At 44.5% G+C, this 15,697-nt stretch overlaps 1 protein-coding gene across 1 annotated transcript in view; it reads left to right on the top strand.

Moving 5' to 3' along the window:
• Positions 1–15,697, top strand: part of LOC147706164 (protein 4.2-like) — a 61,549-nt gene that overhangs the window by 24,465 nt on the left and 21,387 nt on the right. The window contains exons 7-9 of the mRNA XM_086932594.1: positions 5,902–6,040; positions 7,198–7,301; positions 10,294–10,536. Coding sequence (XP_086788720.1) covers positions 5,902–6,040; positions 7,198–7,301; positions 10,294–10,536 — 486 coding nt within the window. The remainder of the gene's footprint in view (positions 1–5,901; positions 6,041–7,197; positions 7,302–10,293; positions 10,537–15,697) is intronic.

Genomic DNA, 15,697 nt, shown 5'->3' with positions numbered 1-15,697 from the left:
TGTTTTTTAAAACCCTGCCAGAGGGGAAAGTTCACCCCTTTAATTTTAGCGCCCTAACCACATGCACCCCTTCCCCCCCCTCCCCCCGAAATCATTCTAGCTGGTCACAAGTCTGCTCTTCAGTGCCCCTGCCATGTGGCATCACGATGACACTGTGCGGGCATTTCTTCTACAATGCCTGTGGCTGTGTGCTGTCATCTGCTCACCCTGGGTCCCTGCCGTTAGGTATCCCAAGGACACTGTGTGAGTGGCTCTTCTGCTTATGGTACTTTCCCCTTTGGATCTTTTTCTGGGTTTCTTCTGCCATGCTGCCGATGGTTCAACGATCGGAAGCAGCTCCCCCCTTTGCTGCCTCCCTACACCCACTCAAGAAAATCCCAGTTGCTCCTGAACTCCCACTGTGTTGAGTATGAACATGTCCATGCCTACCCCGTTAGGTGCATCCCATCATCCAAGTGGTAGCCCGGGGTCCTCAGGTTAATCAGCCCATGCCTTACGAAACCCCAGCTGTAGGCCCTGCATATTTTTGCCATGGTGATGTTCAGTTTTCGTCTGGACTTTTCAACTGCACCCTGGTTTATGGCTCCCCTCCATGCCCTGGGCGGATTAACTTGGCTACTGAGGCTAAGTCCGTGATCATTTTTTCCAGTAGCCCTCTCCTCCCAATGGCTGCTCGGTCGTTACCCCCCAAGTGAACCATTACTGCGTCTGGCTCATTGCCCTCCCGCAGCGCCCTTTGCACCACGGGCAGCAGCTGGTCCCATTTCATCCCTGATTGTCCTAGCCACGTCACTTCCGTGTTACGGAGCCAGATTCCTCTGAATTCTTGCTGTGCCACCGCCTACTGTTGTGCCCTGGCTATGTACGAGTGGCACATGATCCATACTTTCTTGCGACCTTCTGATGGACTTAGATGGAGGGGGGTTAAAACCAAAACTCCGTACACCGTGGGGCATATGTATCTTTTAAAGGTGTTCGATGCCCATCACCCCATCATCTTGATTTGTTCAGAGTCAAAGCCCAGGTCTGCCGCCGTTGTTGAAGCCCTTATTCGGAAGGAGTGTGACCCCAATTCCCTGGTGTAAAACCAACCTTCTCCTGGGACCTCCGCATAACCGATATAAACTGAAACCAGCTGAGGCAAGCCCTGGTCCCAATGTGACAATAGCGGCCCCTGCTCGGCCCACCTTGTCGCACGTGTTCCTGGATGAGTCCTACTGGGCAGCAGGCCTTGTTCTTGATACACTCAATCCTGGTGTATTTCCCTTTGCCTTTTTCACATGAAGTAGGAGGCGCACTCAAAAGGATCAAGGAGGCAATCTTATTATTCCAAAAGTTCTCTTCTTTATTTCGGTAATTATACCAGATAAAACAGCTGTTTTATCTGGTATAATTACCGAAATATAGAAGAGAACTTTTGGAATAATAAGATTGCCTCATTGATCCTTTTGAGTGCGCCTCCTACTTTTTGTGAAAATATCTACTGTTCGGACTTGTGCCTTAGGAAAACAGGCACTGGGAGTGTGCAGCACCACAATTATAATTTGATAAACACTATTGTTTTGATTGTGATTAACCTTGGTCAGGTTGTCCTGTTCTTTATTCTTATATTTCCCTTTGCCTGCCTGCTCTGTTTTTGATCGGTGCTAGTTGATTACCATGTGTCCCACCCACATGTGGAGGTCAGTCCTGTGTATGAATGCCGTCCCAGGGACCCTTTCGTTGGGGCGATTAACTCGCTGATCCTGTATGCCCCGAAGAAAGCCAATGTGAATGCTGCCCTGAATAACTTCTTTACAACAAGGGGTGGTGAGGGACAGAGTCTCTGAATTAAGCAGAAAGCTCTCACCCAGTCAAGAGATCAGGGCTAGATCCAACACCGTTTCTTAGCTCACTGCACCATCCCAGTTTCAGAACCTGGCTGTATGCAAATTAGTCTGTTCCTGTCCCAGTGCATGATGGGAACAGGGCAAACCAAACTACAAAAGCCAATTCTTACACTGGGAAGGAAACAAGCTCCCGGGGACCGGTTTCTGGCATTACAGCCGTCTTCGGCCCGGTTTGCTTGAATCCTGATGGTGCAATGAGCAAGGGTCTCACATCTGAGAATACCCTTCCACGCTTAGGGTGGACAAAAATATTTACAACAAGGGGTGGTGAGGGACAGAGTCTCTGAATTAAGCAGAAAGCTCTCACCCAGTCAAGAGATCAGGGCTAGATCCAACACCGTTTTTTAGCTCACTGCACCATCCCAGTTTCAGAACCTGGCTGTATGCAAATTAGTCTGTTCCTGTCCCAGTGCATGATGGGAACAGGGCAAACCAAACTACAAAAGCCAATTCTTACACTGGGAAGGAAACAAGCTCCCGGGGACCGGTTTCTGGCATTACAGCCGTCTTCGGCCCGGTTTGCTTGAATCCTGATGGTGCAATGAGCAAGGGTCTCACATCTGAGAATACCCTTCCACGCTTAGGGTGGACAAAAATATTTACAACAAGGGGTGGTGAGGGACAGAGTCTCTGAATTAAGCAGAAAGCTCTCACCCAGTCAAGAGATCAGGGCTAGATCCAACACCGTTTTTTAGCTCACTGCACCATCCCAGTTTCAGAACCTGGCTGTATGCAAATTAGTCTGTTCCTGTCCCAGTGCATGATGGGAACAGGGCAAACCAAACTACAAAAGCCAATTCTTACACTGGGAAGGAAACAAGCTCCCGGGGACCGGTTTCTGGCATTACAGCCGTCTTCGGCCCGGTTTGCTTGAATCCTGATGGTGCAATGAGCAAGGGTCTCACATCTGAGAATACCCTTCCACGCTTAGGGTGGACAAAAATATTTACAACAAGGGGTGGTGAGGGACAGAGTCTCTGAATTAAGCAGAAAGCTCTCACCCAGTCAAGAGGTCAGGGCTAGATCCAACACCGTTTTTTAGCTCACTGCACCATCCCAGTTTCAGAACCTGGCTGTATGCAAATTAGTCTGTTCCTGTCCCAGTGCATGATGGGAACAGGGCAAACCAAACTACAAAAGCCAATTCTTACACTGGGAAGGAAACAAGCTCCCGGGGACCGGTTTCTGGCATTACAGCCGTCTTCGGCCCGGTTTGCTTGAATCCTGATGGTGCAATGAGCAAGGGTCTCACATCTCACTGCTCCATCAGGATTCAAGCAAGCCGGGCCGAAGACGGCTGAAATGCCAGAAACCGGTCCCCGGTAGCTTGTCTCCTTTCTGGTGAAGAATTGGCTTGGTAGTTTAGTCTGCCCTGTTCCCATGATGCACTGGGCCAGGGACAGACTGATTTGCATATAGCCAGGTTCTGAGCTGGGGTGGGGCAGTGAGATAAATAACGGTGATGGATCAAGCCCTGATCTTTGGACTGGGTAAGAGTGGTCTGCTTAATTCAGACACTCTGTTCATAACCACCCCCTTTTCTGAATCGTTTTTGGCCACTATAGGTGTGGCAGGGTATACTCAGACATGAGTCCCTTTCTCACTGCTCCATCAGGATTCAAGCAAGCCGGGCCGAAGACGGCTGAAATGCCAGAAACCGGTCCCCTGTAGCTTGTCTCCTTTCTGGTGAAGAATTGGCTTGGTAGTTTAGTCTGCCCTGTTCCCATGATGCACTGGGCCAGGGACAGACTGATTTGCATATAGCCAGGTTCTGAGCTGGGGTGGGGCAGTGAGATAAATAACGGTGATGGATCAAGCCCTGATCTTTGGACTGGGTAAGAGTGGTCTGCTTAATTCAGACACTCTGTTCATCACCACCCCCTTTTCTGAATCGTTTTTGGCCACTATAGGTGTGGCAGGGTATACTCAGACATGAGTCCCTTTCTCACTGCTCCATCAGGATTCAAGCAAGCCGGGCCGAAGACGGCTGAAATGCCAGAAACCGGTCCCCGGTAGCTTGTCTCCTTTCTGGTGAAGAATTGGCTTGGTAGTTTAGTCTGCCCTGTTCCCATGATGCACTGGGCCAGGGACAGACTGATTTGCATATAGCCAGGTTCTGAGCTGGGGTGGGGCAGTGAGATAAATAACAGTGATGGATCAAGCCCTGATCTTTGGACTGGGTAAGAGTGGTCTGCTTAATTCAGACACTCTGTTCATCACCACCCCCTTTTCTGAATCGTTTTTGGCCACTATAGGTGTGGCAGGGTATACTCAGACATGAGTCCCTTTCTCACTGCTCCATCAGGATTCAAGCAAGCCGGGCCGAAGACAGCTGAAATGCCAGAAACCGGTCCCCGGTAGCTTGTCTCCTTTCTGGTGAAGAATTGGCTTGGTAGTTTAGTCTGCCCTGTTCCCATGATGCACTGGGCCAGGGACAGACTGATTTGCATATAGCCAGGTTCTGAGCTGGGGTGGGGCAGTGAGATAAATAACGGTGATGGATCAAGCCCTGATCTTTGGACTGGGTAAGAGTGGTCTGCTTAATTCAGACACTCTGTTCATCACCACCCCCTTTTCTGAATCGCCCTGAATAACTTCAGCTCATGCTCCCCAGTGCATATTTCTGCTAATGCACCGATTGCCTTCTTTAGGACTGTAAAATCAATGGGCTTCCTCCTCTCCCTAGTCCTGGGCTGTAATCTCTCCCAGCCTTTCATAGCCATTCTGCAGAAAAATGCCCCGTAGGGTCCACCCCCGTCGCCAGTTTGGAGTAATAGGTGACCGCGCTCAGGTGTGCTTGAACCCATGATCTGGGTTTCCCACTCTGGAATACCCAGTCTATGAATGTTGTTACCGCTTCCGGATTAACTGCCAGCACCCCACAGAGCCTGTAATGTCAATGATGGTCGCCCAGCACTTACGATATTGTTTCACCATCTTGGGGGCCAGTGCTTGGTCCAATAATGTCTTTATCCCATAGCTCTTCTGGCATTGGAGTAATTGCTTGATCGCGTTCGGTGTCAGCTCCCTGAACCTGCCCCACTGAAAACGAGAAATCAAGCCAGCTATTGAGTTGTCCAGACCCGCAATGTGTCTTGCCCTAATGGCTATGTTCGCAGTCAGTTGGCAACCAACTAACTTCCACAGTAGTTTGACCACCGCTGGGCACTTAATGTTCCTAAATTGATTGCCTGTACCACCGCATGGTTGTCTGACCGTAGGGTGATCTGCCTATTGGTAAAAGCCGCCACGATGGGGGAAGAGTTCTAACAATGTGTTGTTGCCTGCGAGTCCGCTCTGGCTCCAGCTGTCTGCCCATTTAGCCGATACCCATACTGTCCCCAGGATGGCCCCAAAGCCCACACCCAGGGTTCCTGCCACATAAGTGTACCGTTGAAACTGGCCAAGAAAGTGTCTCACTGCCCCAAGTCTTCCTTCACCACCTGTGTAAGACACACCCTGTGGTCTTTTTGTGACATACCCCTAGTCAGCCAGGTGTCTGGCGAATGGGTGCCCGGCGGGGATTACTCTGGTGGCGAAATTTCGTTTACCCAGTAGCGGTTGTATGTGCCTAGTATCGCTTTTTTCTGCTGCTGTAGCTGCTGTATGATCTGTAACTTGCTTCTTTCTTCTGCCCCTCCAAGCAGTATTCTCATTTTTTTATTCAGCCTACTTTGTGCCACCGATATTGTAGAAATGTTTGTTATATATTTTGATTCAATATGAGGTCCACAACTTTTTTTTTTTTTTTTACAGTTTTTGGGGGTTTTAGTTAATTATGACTAAAATATGAATCATTTTTTGTAGGTGTTTTCTATTTATTGACTAAAATATAAGTAGATATTTTTGATTTTTTGGTTTCTCAAAAATAAGTTTCTATTTTGTTTTTCCATTATTTAATGTACTGCCAGCTGGGTGGCTGATTTTATGCTCATGTTTTATTTCGCACTATTGTATCAGAAGTGTCCAATTAATTAATCTAAATGTTTTCCATATCTGATTGCCTTAACAGTGTTGCGATGTCTCGGTATTCCGACCAGAGTGGTCACAAACTTCAACTCGGCAAACGACGCAGAGGGGAACTTAGTGGTGAACGAATACTATGATGAACACGGGGCAAAAATCAATAAAGGCAGGAATAACAGTATATGGTGAGGAAAGCATTGGCTACATGAAAAGATAAGCAATAATAATAAATAATTCGAGATTTATAACGTGAAACTTATCACCCCCAAGGGTATCCAGGTGCTTGCGGCCGTCAGGGAGATTAAGTGAGCTATTGCCCAGGTACATGATGCCGTGCTGCACCCAGCACCGGAGTTAGTCGCTCTGGCTGCTGCGCCACACCTCTCCCATTAAATGACGAAGGGGGAAAATCAGTGAAGGGATGACGTATTAAAATAACAATAAAACCATTCAATCATCTGAGGTGTTGAGTCCAATGGACAAGCGGCCATTGAAGAAACTATTGCCCAGCTGTAATTGAGTATCACTCATTTAAGAGAGACTATCGACTCAATCAATCAGTCAACTTTATTCGGCTGGCAAACCAGCCATAAAAGCACAATTCATAAAACATACATTAAAAGTACAATTTTGTTAATAAGAGCATCTAAAAACACATACAAAATAAATAATAAAAAAAGATAAAATGTACAATTGTAGAGAACAGAAGAACTGTCCTCGACATATACAGGGCACACCCGCAATTCTAACATTCTGTATGTGCATAGAGATTATGGACTCTGTACATGTTGTAAGAACATAGACAGGTGTAAGTCATTGTAGAAAGAATTATTATTCTCCAGAGTGCCAGTATGTAAAAGTTGTTACTGGTAGATTTGCAAACAGGCTCATATGTAAGGACACCCGATCCATATTTTCGCAGAGGCCTCCAAGGCAGGTCAATATTTCCTGTTTCGCCACATCTTATCAGATTCCTGATTGCCTACCTTGCAGCAACTGCAGTGCTGATTTCCCAGCCTTTGTGTATCTATGCTCCCTTGCAGTCTTAGTTTCCTTCTCTAGATCAACGTGTTTTACCTGCCTCTCTTGGAGGTGATTTAATTGTCTATAGTGGCCTCAAGAGGTGTCAATCACAAGGCAGCCTCTATGGAAGAACCATGGGCCTGGCCACAGTAAATACACAAAGTTGGATTGCTCATTGTTTGATGGCCAAACAATTCCTTACCTCAAAGACTAAGATTGTTGGGTGTTTAAGTGTACAAGATTACACAGTTTGAAGTTCAATTAGAAAGTACGTTTTGCTTTTTTCCCTTTCATCTATAACTGTCAGTGCCTTCCACAGGGATTTTCATATCTGGAATGAGTGCTGGATGATGCGAAAAGACCTCCCCGTGGGATATGATGGGTGGCAGGCTCTGGATGCCACACCACAGGAAAGAAATGGAGGTAATAGCTCTTAAATAGCTCAGCATTAAGGGCATTTAAGTAGGAGAGGGAAAAAAACTGGAATTCCAAAGCATTTTGGCTACTAGGAATGTGCACTTTCAACTGTTGTTTAGGTTTGGCTAAAAAGCACAGCAGTCTGCTGGATCTCTGGTTACTAATATGCAGAGAGCGGGTTTTGGCTTCTTCCACTCACAGAAGTATTTCTCTTTGAATGCATGCTACTGCTGTTTTGTTTGGATGTATGACGTTACAACGCATACTTTTACCACTCATGCCTTTACAACGCGGTTTTTACATCGCAAACCTTTACAACGCATAGCGCTTTGGGGTGCTGGATAGTGACAAGTTTAATTTACTATTCCAACTCCAGTCCCCGTGGACACTAGGGAAGGTGTTGGATAGTAAATTAAACTTATTCCCTATCCTAGAGCGCCCCCCGGCGCAATGCGTTGTAATGGTTTGCGTTGTAATGGTTGCGTTGTAATGGTAGTGCGTTAAAAAAGTTTCGTTGTAAAGGTTGTTCATCGTTTTGTTTATTATTGTGCCTCAAATGAAACGCTTGCATTACAGTGCAATGCACGAGGAACTATTTTATTTCTGAAAAGTACACTCAAAGAATTTTCAATTATACATGACTTTTTCACACAGATCAATCCTTTTTTATTTATTTTGTCTACTACTGCCATAGTCTAATTATTTTGTAGTGTTTTGAACATGAATAACCAAAGTCAATCAATCTGGCTTTAATAAGCTACTGCAGGCAGACAAAGGTATTCACAGAATTGCACAGACTATTTTCTGTGGTTCAACTGTGTAACCAGCTGCAAGGCATCTCATGCTAGTGGTATAAAAACCTGGGAAAGGACATTGAAGGCTAAGAAAGAGACTGGCAGCACAGTTTGGCAAAAGAATATTTAATATTAGGCTGCAAAAATATCGACCATCAAAATAGCAACACAGTAAGTAATTAGGAAATGTATGTACACTATACCTATCTTCACATACATATGCCTTGACATATATATCGTCAAGTTACATAAATATGGAGTTAAGAACAGCACATTTGTACCTACCAACATATACTTACCTCCACAATATTTTGGTCATCGATATTTCGGCTATGATATTTTTTTGTTGCAACTATATTTTTATTTGAAAGTCTGTGCATGGCTGTATTTAAACGTGCTAACACATTAAAGTCCGACCTGAGGCTTCGGCAATACTTTTTTTTGTCAAAACATTCTTTATTGAATTTTCCAGTACACTCAGCAGTACAATACCATACATCCAAATTCCTATATTCCATAGAATACATTCTATAGAAAAGATCAGTTGCTTCTTACTTAGGAGTTGGTTCTTACAGGAGGCACAAATAAGCAATAGTACTGCTGATTAACACCATTATGGACTTACATTGCCCTCCAAACCCACAAACCCCAAACAAAGGTACACAGTGAATAATGTATTAATTCTTTGAGAGCAGGAGTGGTGGAACTGATCACTGGAGAGTACAGATAAACCCGGGGGGACTACCTCCTACCCCCAGGTCAGCCGCTGGTGCCATTTCCAAAATTGGAAGAGATGGAGTGCATGCTTTCTTATTGGACAGGCACACAGCGGAGACCTCTTGAGAGATACTCCAACAGGGCGCCAATGCTTTTTAAAAAAAACTTAACTAAACTTTACAAAAAGTCTTATGGCCTGATTCTGAGACGGGTTGGAAAGCTTCCCGACCGAATCGGTTTGGAAATGGTTACCAACCAGTCGGATCGGGAGAGTCCGACCGACGGAGTACGATGCATCCGGATGCTTCCAGATACGATTTGGTTGGACTCCCATTGACTTCAATGGGAGCATATGTTCCTAACCGCATCACAATTGGGCCCTGGGTCGGGAAGACACTTTCCCGATCCGATTTGGAAGGAGAAAATGCCATTAGGAGGCCTTCCTAACTACATCAGAATCAGGCCATTTGAATGAAATCCTGCATCTGTAAAATGTTTCAATACCAATACGGTTTCATAGTCAAGTGAAATGAGTTGTTCTTTCTCATTAGGACAAGTGCCTTCAAATCAAATATTATAAAAAGAAGTCGAACAGGGCTGTTCATTTCTCAGATTTTGTTGCATCTTTTCTATTTTTGTCTGTGTTGCGCTGCATTGTAAACCCACTGGCTGTTATTCGATTAAATAATCCTTGATCTCTTTGTGGTCTCTCGGTTTGGAATATGCACTGGATTTACTAGCCCTTCCTACTATGGTGGTCTCTCACTGTATAGTGTATGTTGGATGTAATAGCCCTTGCACTCTTTGTGGTCTCACACTGTATAGTGTGTATTGGACTTAACAACTCTTACTCACTTTGTGGTCTTTCGCTTTGTATTGGATTACATTGTCGTTCCTCTCTTTGTGGTCTCTCACCATGTGGTGTGTACTGGATTTAATGGTCCTTCTCTTTGTCGTCTCGTATTGTGTAGTGTGTATTGGATTTCTAGCCCCTACTCATGTGGTCTCTCACAGTGTATTGTATTTAATTCCCTCCACTCACTTTGTTGTCTCCAACTGTGTAGAAGACCTTGCAGCTTCATAATTCAGTTTAACCATTAATGCCCAACTGCAGGGTTCCATAACTCCTATCCTGATACCACAAAGATTTATAGTCATTGGAGATGTGCATGTGGTAAGGATTTCTCACATTTCACTTCAGTGCAACTTTTCATAAGTATTATGCTCTGTTTGGAGCTCAGAGGATTGAAACAGCGTCAGGATGAGCAGATGACCATTCATAAACCACAACACTTGAATAGCTGTTCTAACAACGGTCAGTGTTGCTAGAGCAACATCATCTTGCTCAATGTGTAGCCATCAACCACAACAAAGCAAAGACTTGCGTTCAAATATTTGTGTTCTAGGCTCAAACTAGCATCAATGTCCATGTGGTGTGTACATTGGTTTAAACATCCTTTCTTGCCTTTCTATGCCTCATTGTCAAGGAAAGTTCTGCTGTGGTCCTGCTCCAGTACTAGCTATCAAGGAGGGTGATGTGGACCTGATCTACGATTCTGCTCTCTTCTTTGCTGCGGTGAATGCAGACTGTTCCGTCTGGCTGTATCATGGTGACGGGCATTTGGAAAAAGTCTCCTGCAACACTAAATATGTTGGCAACAACATCAGTACCAAGGGCGTTGGCAGTGAGAGATGTGAGGACATCACCCACTCATACAAATATCCAGAAGGTACGCAAGATTTAAACAACAATGATTCTTTGTGTTCTTTTAGGTAATACATCTGTGTATAGTTTCAGTATGCTGAACCAAGGACACTGCAAAGTACTTCACTATTGTACAAATACATTAGGGCGACTTATTGTTATTATGCAGGAGGGTGTCACTTGGGTAGACTTTTTACCACAGTGTAACACTGGGATGTACTACCTCTAGCAAGATGCCTTTAATGGAAGTTGTGTGGTGGGTACGTTTTCAAATACTATGTGGTGGAGATTAGTTTGGACTAAGAGCACTGATAATGTGTTTTGGGTTGAGGAAGGTAGTACTGATATTAATATCACTATGTTTGGGCTTGAATATCCAGTTTACGATTCGCAAAGGATCAACTAGTGCATATAATTAGTATAAAATGTAATTGTCTGTCTTCCGAGATATGAGTCCATGTTTTCTGTTGAAGAATCGCATTGTGCAAACATGTGTCCAGTGTTAAGCATGAATGTGGTGATTGGCCTGTCACAATGGGCCGTATTGCATACGTGATTGACTGGAATGTTGGGAGAGACTGAGTGTTTGGTTTAACATTTTTGGAGAAGCATTTAAAGCCCTAAGTGACTTATCCGTTTTTCATTCCATGACTCTAGTAAGGCATAGAGAAATTTTGGTGAACATTGTGCTTAGCAAATATCATAACACTATTCAGAAAAGGTAGGAGTACCATGAAGTCTCAACAAAGTTTCACCTTCTCATATAGAAACTGACAAAAAAAGATGGATTAATAAAGCAAGACGGATTACGTTTTGGTCATAAATTAATACATTAACATGGTGTTAACTCATAAGCAAATAAAAACTATTTCTCCATTAACACCTTCCGAGCGTCGAACGTTCAGCGCCCAGTGCTGAACGTTCGGATAACGAATGCTGGCCCGTCGGCCAACGGTCGTGCGCAGCACTGGGGAGGTAGTGCTTGTGACGACCGTTGGCCAACGGCAGCACTTAAAGGGTTAAGTAAGCATTAAGAAAAATATAAGTAGTCCTACAACCCTGTATTCTGGTGGTCCTATTCACAAAGGTACATTTATACATGTACATTTACTCACATGTAAATCTACTCATTCACCTAGGTTTAAACTCACATTTTCCAAGTGCAGATTCACACCTAAGGGCAGATTTACATGTCTTCACAGCTTAAGTTCAGGAAATGAGGGCTTTTAAGACTGCATTTATAAGTGTAAAGTTACTGCTAGTAACTTTCCCCACATAGTTGGAGATCACCGCCACCCTAGTTGAGATCTTCCTATGGGAAAGTATAGGTACACTCAAAGTTCATCATACTTTAAAACAAATAAGAAGCATACTTCAAAGAAAATATAAAGTAACCTAATTTAGTTATTATTTACATAGAACTTATAAAATAAACTTATAAAATTAAATGTGTATTAATTATTATAAATATATTGAGTGTATTAATAATACTTCTTAAAGAATAAATACAATTCTGCCACAATAATATTTTTATTTAATATGTATTACATTTTGGTAAAAGTTGTGTTGAAATAATTTAAACTATTTTTACGTTTAAGAAGTTTAATACTTTTATTTTATTATTACATTTTAAAATATAAAATTATTTAATAATTTAATGGATTGACATTATTTCCTGTGGTGTTTGTTTTAGGTCTCTGCCTCCCTTACTTTCTATCAGTGTGTGGTAGCATCTGTGAGTGGTCATGTGTGGTGTTCAGCCTACTCCAAGGCTGGGCTGGAGTGCATTTACTACTGGTTTTTAGGTCTCGTCTAGCGACACTGGGCATGCGCTGCTTGGTTGCGAGGTCTATTGTCGATTTTCTTGCAAAGGGGGACAGGAGATGTGCAAGCGTACGGAGGACAGGAGATGTGCACGCATACAGGTGTTTCAGCACAACGCGCGCATGCGCTTTTTCACTTTCCCTCCCTCCCCCATCAGTTCCAGAGCGTCCTTTCACTTTCCCTCCCAACCCCTGTCGGCTCCAGAGCGGCCACTCACCTAAGGGGAAACGACCAGTGTTTGCATAGCGCTTAAAACGGTTTCTAGGCACTTCCGCTGCTGAGAGGTAAGGGAACTAGAAAGCTGCATGAACTCATTAGCCCAGAATCACACAGTTAGTTGCTCAAGTGGAGAAGCTGGGATTAGAACTCATATTGCCCGGCCCTACATCATACACCCCCTTTCCTTAAACCTGCCTCTGTTTACTCCAAACTGTTTCTTATTTATCCTGCAAGACGTCTGCCCCACCCTCGCTTCTGTGGCCTCTCCCCAGCCCTCTCCTTCCATATTGCCCCAAGGTACCACAGATATAGCCAGACTTTTCACGTAAACTTCTCTGTAATGAAAACTTGCCAACTTATGACTAATAAACAGACCTGCCACCTGGGTCTGTACAGCCATTGTGTGTCTGTGTGTCATGTATATGGTATGCAATGCTGCTTCCGCAAAAGCCTTTTGTGATTTGACCCCTACTGGCCCATGGTCAAGAGCCTCCACCCTCCCTTTAGACTGCAGCTTCATACTGCACGGCAGGGACACAGCACTGGAGGTACGTTGCACGCCGGTAACACATTCCAGGTTGCCAGTGCACCGACAGTGGTCGTTGATGACACACGCTCGGTGGCATTGCACGGGGGCATACTGCATGGCTGTTACACTGCACAGGTGTGACACAGTGCTCCTGCCCCGCCTCACACTCAGTGCGGACCATTTCCTGGCACTGTACAGTGTTGACACTACACACCAATTACTCTGTACAGTGGTGAGAGCATATTTGAAGAAATTGCACGGGGGTTCTGCACGAGGACAACACTGCACTGGGGTGATGCAGCGTGGATGATAGACTGCACAGGTGTGACAGACCCTGGTGGTACACTGCACGGAGTTGACAGCACAGGGGCATCTCTGCACAGCACTGACAGACGACGGGTGACATTGCGCGGGGTGACACTGCACAAGTGTGACACTGTGCACTGTCCTGCCCCCACCCTCCATCTAATCCGCTGCCTGACACTGCACGGTACTGCCACTGCGGGGATGAGACTGCACACTGGTTACTTATACTGTCATAATCCTTTAATGACATGCAGTATTGGGGTTTTGACACTTTTTCCATTTTTTATTATCACTATTTTTGTTTTTAGAAGTTTGACCTCTAGGTGATGTCCTTGAACACTACGTTGTGTATGTGTTTGAAAATACAGGTCTAAAGTTGTATTTAAACCCAACTTGAGTGTCATAGTGATTTGGGCCTGGCACAAGCGTGCAAAAGGTAATATAGCTCAGTGTTTTGAACATCTCCTTCAGAGGTCTGTAGAACCCACAGTGAATGGTTTTAATTCCAGCAGGGCCGACAAAGCTGTTCTACCTTCGGAGGAAGGTAAAATGAACATTACTAAGAGGAGTAATAGGAAATGGGTATTGTAGGTGTTAGAGGTGCTTCAGTTTGTTGCGTGTCATATATATATATGTAATCTATTTTCACTTGACAACAACTGAAATATGTGTATAGTATATCAGAACACATCATGTGCTGACATCCATATGCACAAAAGATCCTACATCACACCACAATGGCTGCACAGACCAGACCCGACCAAGCAGGAGCACTGCCCTAGATGCCGGTCAACTCCTGGGACTTACATTCACTTTTTTATATTTTTATTCTTTTAATTAGGTATACTGAGGCATAGCAAAACATCACATAGATAGGTCATCATTGTCTTTTTATACATTCATAACCGTGTATTGATCTCTGATTTCCCCGTGGGCTTTACACTGCCATACTCTTGTTCGGATGATAGTCCCATCGTCCATTGAGATCATACATGGTCTATTCTCAATTTCTTACAACTTTTTGTTCTTTACCATGAGATTACAGCCCTTGGTACTGCACCAGGACTTATATTCACATGTGGTGGGCATGCCCAAATGCGCGGGTGAGGAGAGGGGGGGGGGCTTTTTCTGGAGTAATGTGGCTCAGGTGCTGGGGACCCTGACCAAACTACCACTATCGCCCACCATGCAGCTGAGCCTTTTGGGTTTGATGACCTGATCCAAACGCACTAAATATGGAGAGAATGTAATAGAACTAGGTTTAGCCATAACAAAGAAATGTATTGCACTGAGGTGGATGACTAACAGATCACCTACTAAGAAACAACGGTTCTGGAAACCAGCTGGATGGGTGCGGGTGGAGTATGGGCGGAGGCACAGACTGGTATACAACGAGATTGATCGGGGTGGGGGTGGGGGCAGAATGGAGTGGGATAGGTTGGAGGTCCGCTTACAGTAAGAAATACAGGAACCTGTTGTGGAGAATAGAAGGGACTCTGGAGATGATTGGCTAGTGAACATGACGGAAAGCTTCAGGGTAGGTGCACTGCATGCAGTCTTAATTATTCTGTTTAATTATTACGTACTGGCTCTCAGCAACTTAGTTTACAAAGTGATGTCCCTCTTTGTGGATCTATGGGGGGGGGAGTGGGGGATGTTACTATTTTTATGTTAATATTTGATCGCAAAATCAATATAAGGAATATGAGAAAAAAAGGAATGCACAGGGTCTTGCTATTTACTGGTAGACATGCCGACACTGTCTGTTTCTGGAGCACAGTATTGTTTTCTGTGTCCTCACCTTGACGCCCAGCTTTGGAGCCTCCCTTAAATGTTGTGCCCACTTATGATGTGCACATCTGTAGTTGTATCCACTTACAAAGTGCACAGCTTTTTTCAATCTTGCATTTAGTGGCATTTGGTAGCAAGATACAAATGTTACAGCAGTTCCACAAATGAGAAATAATAATAGACGGAGTGAACACAACAATGCAAAAGACTGAAGAAAGTCAGGGCCGGTAAGGAAAGGAGAAAATAGGTAGGCGATCAGGATCATGACAGCATGAGGCACAAGCATTTGCAATGCAATAGGTCTTGCATTTGCAAGAGTTAGGGCTTTGGCCTTGCAAATGACAATGCCTTTTATTTATGTGTTTTGAAAACCTGCAAGCGGACCGTAAACACACACTTATAGTCATTGCTTACAAGAAGCAAGGCTGGCAGTAACTGTCCTCTTTTATTGCCGTCCTTGCTTCTTGTAAACTAGGACTATAAGTATAAAGTCTGTGTTTATGGTCCGCTTGCAGGT

The sequence above is a fragment of the Lissotriton vulgaris genome, chromosome 7 (genome assembly GCF_964263255.1).
Source record: "Lissotriton vulgaris chromosome 7, aLisVul1.2, whole genome shotgun sequence".
Taxonomy (NCBI): domain Eukaryota; kingdom Metazoa; phylum Chordata; class Amphibia; order Caudata; family Salamandridae; genus Lissotriton; species Lissotriton vulgaris.
Note: the sequence above shows the minus strand (reverse complement) of the source record. Positions and strands in the feature narration are given on the sequence as shown.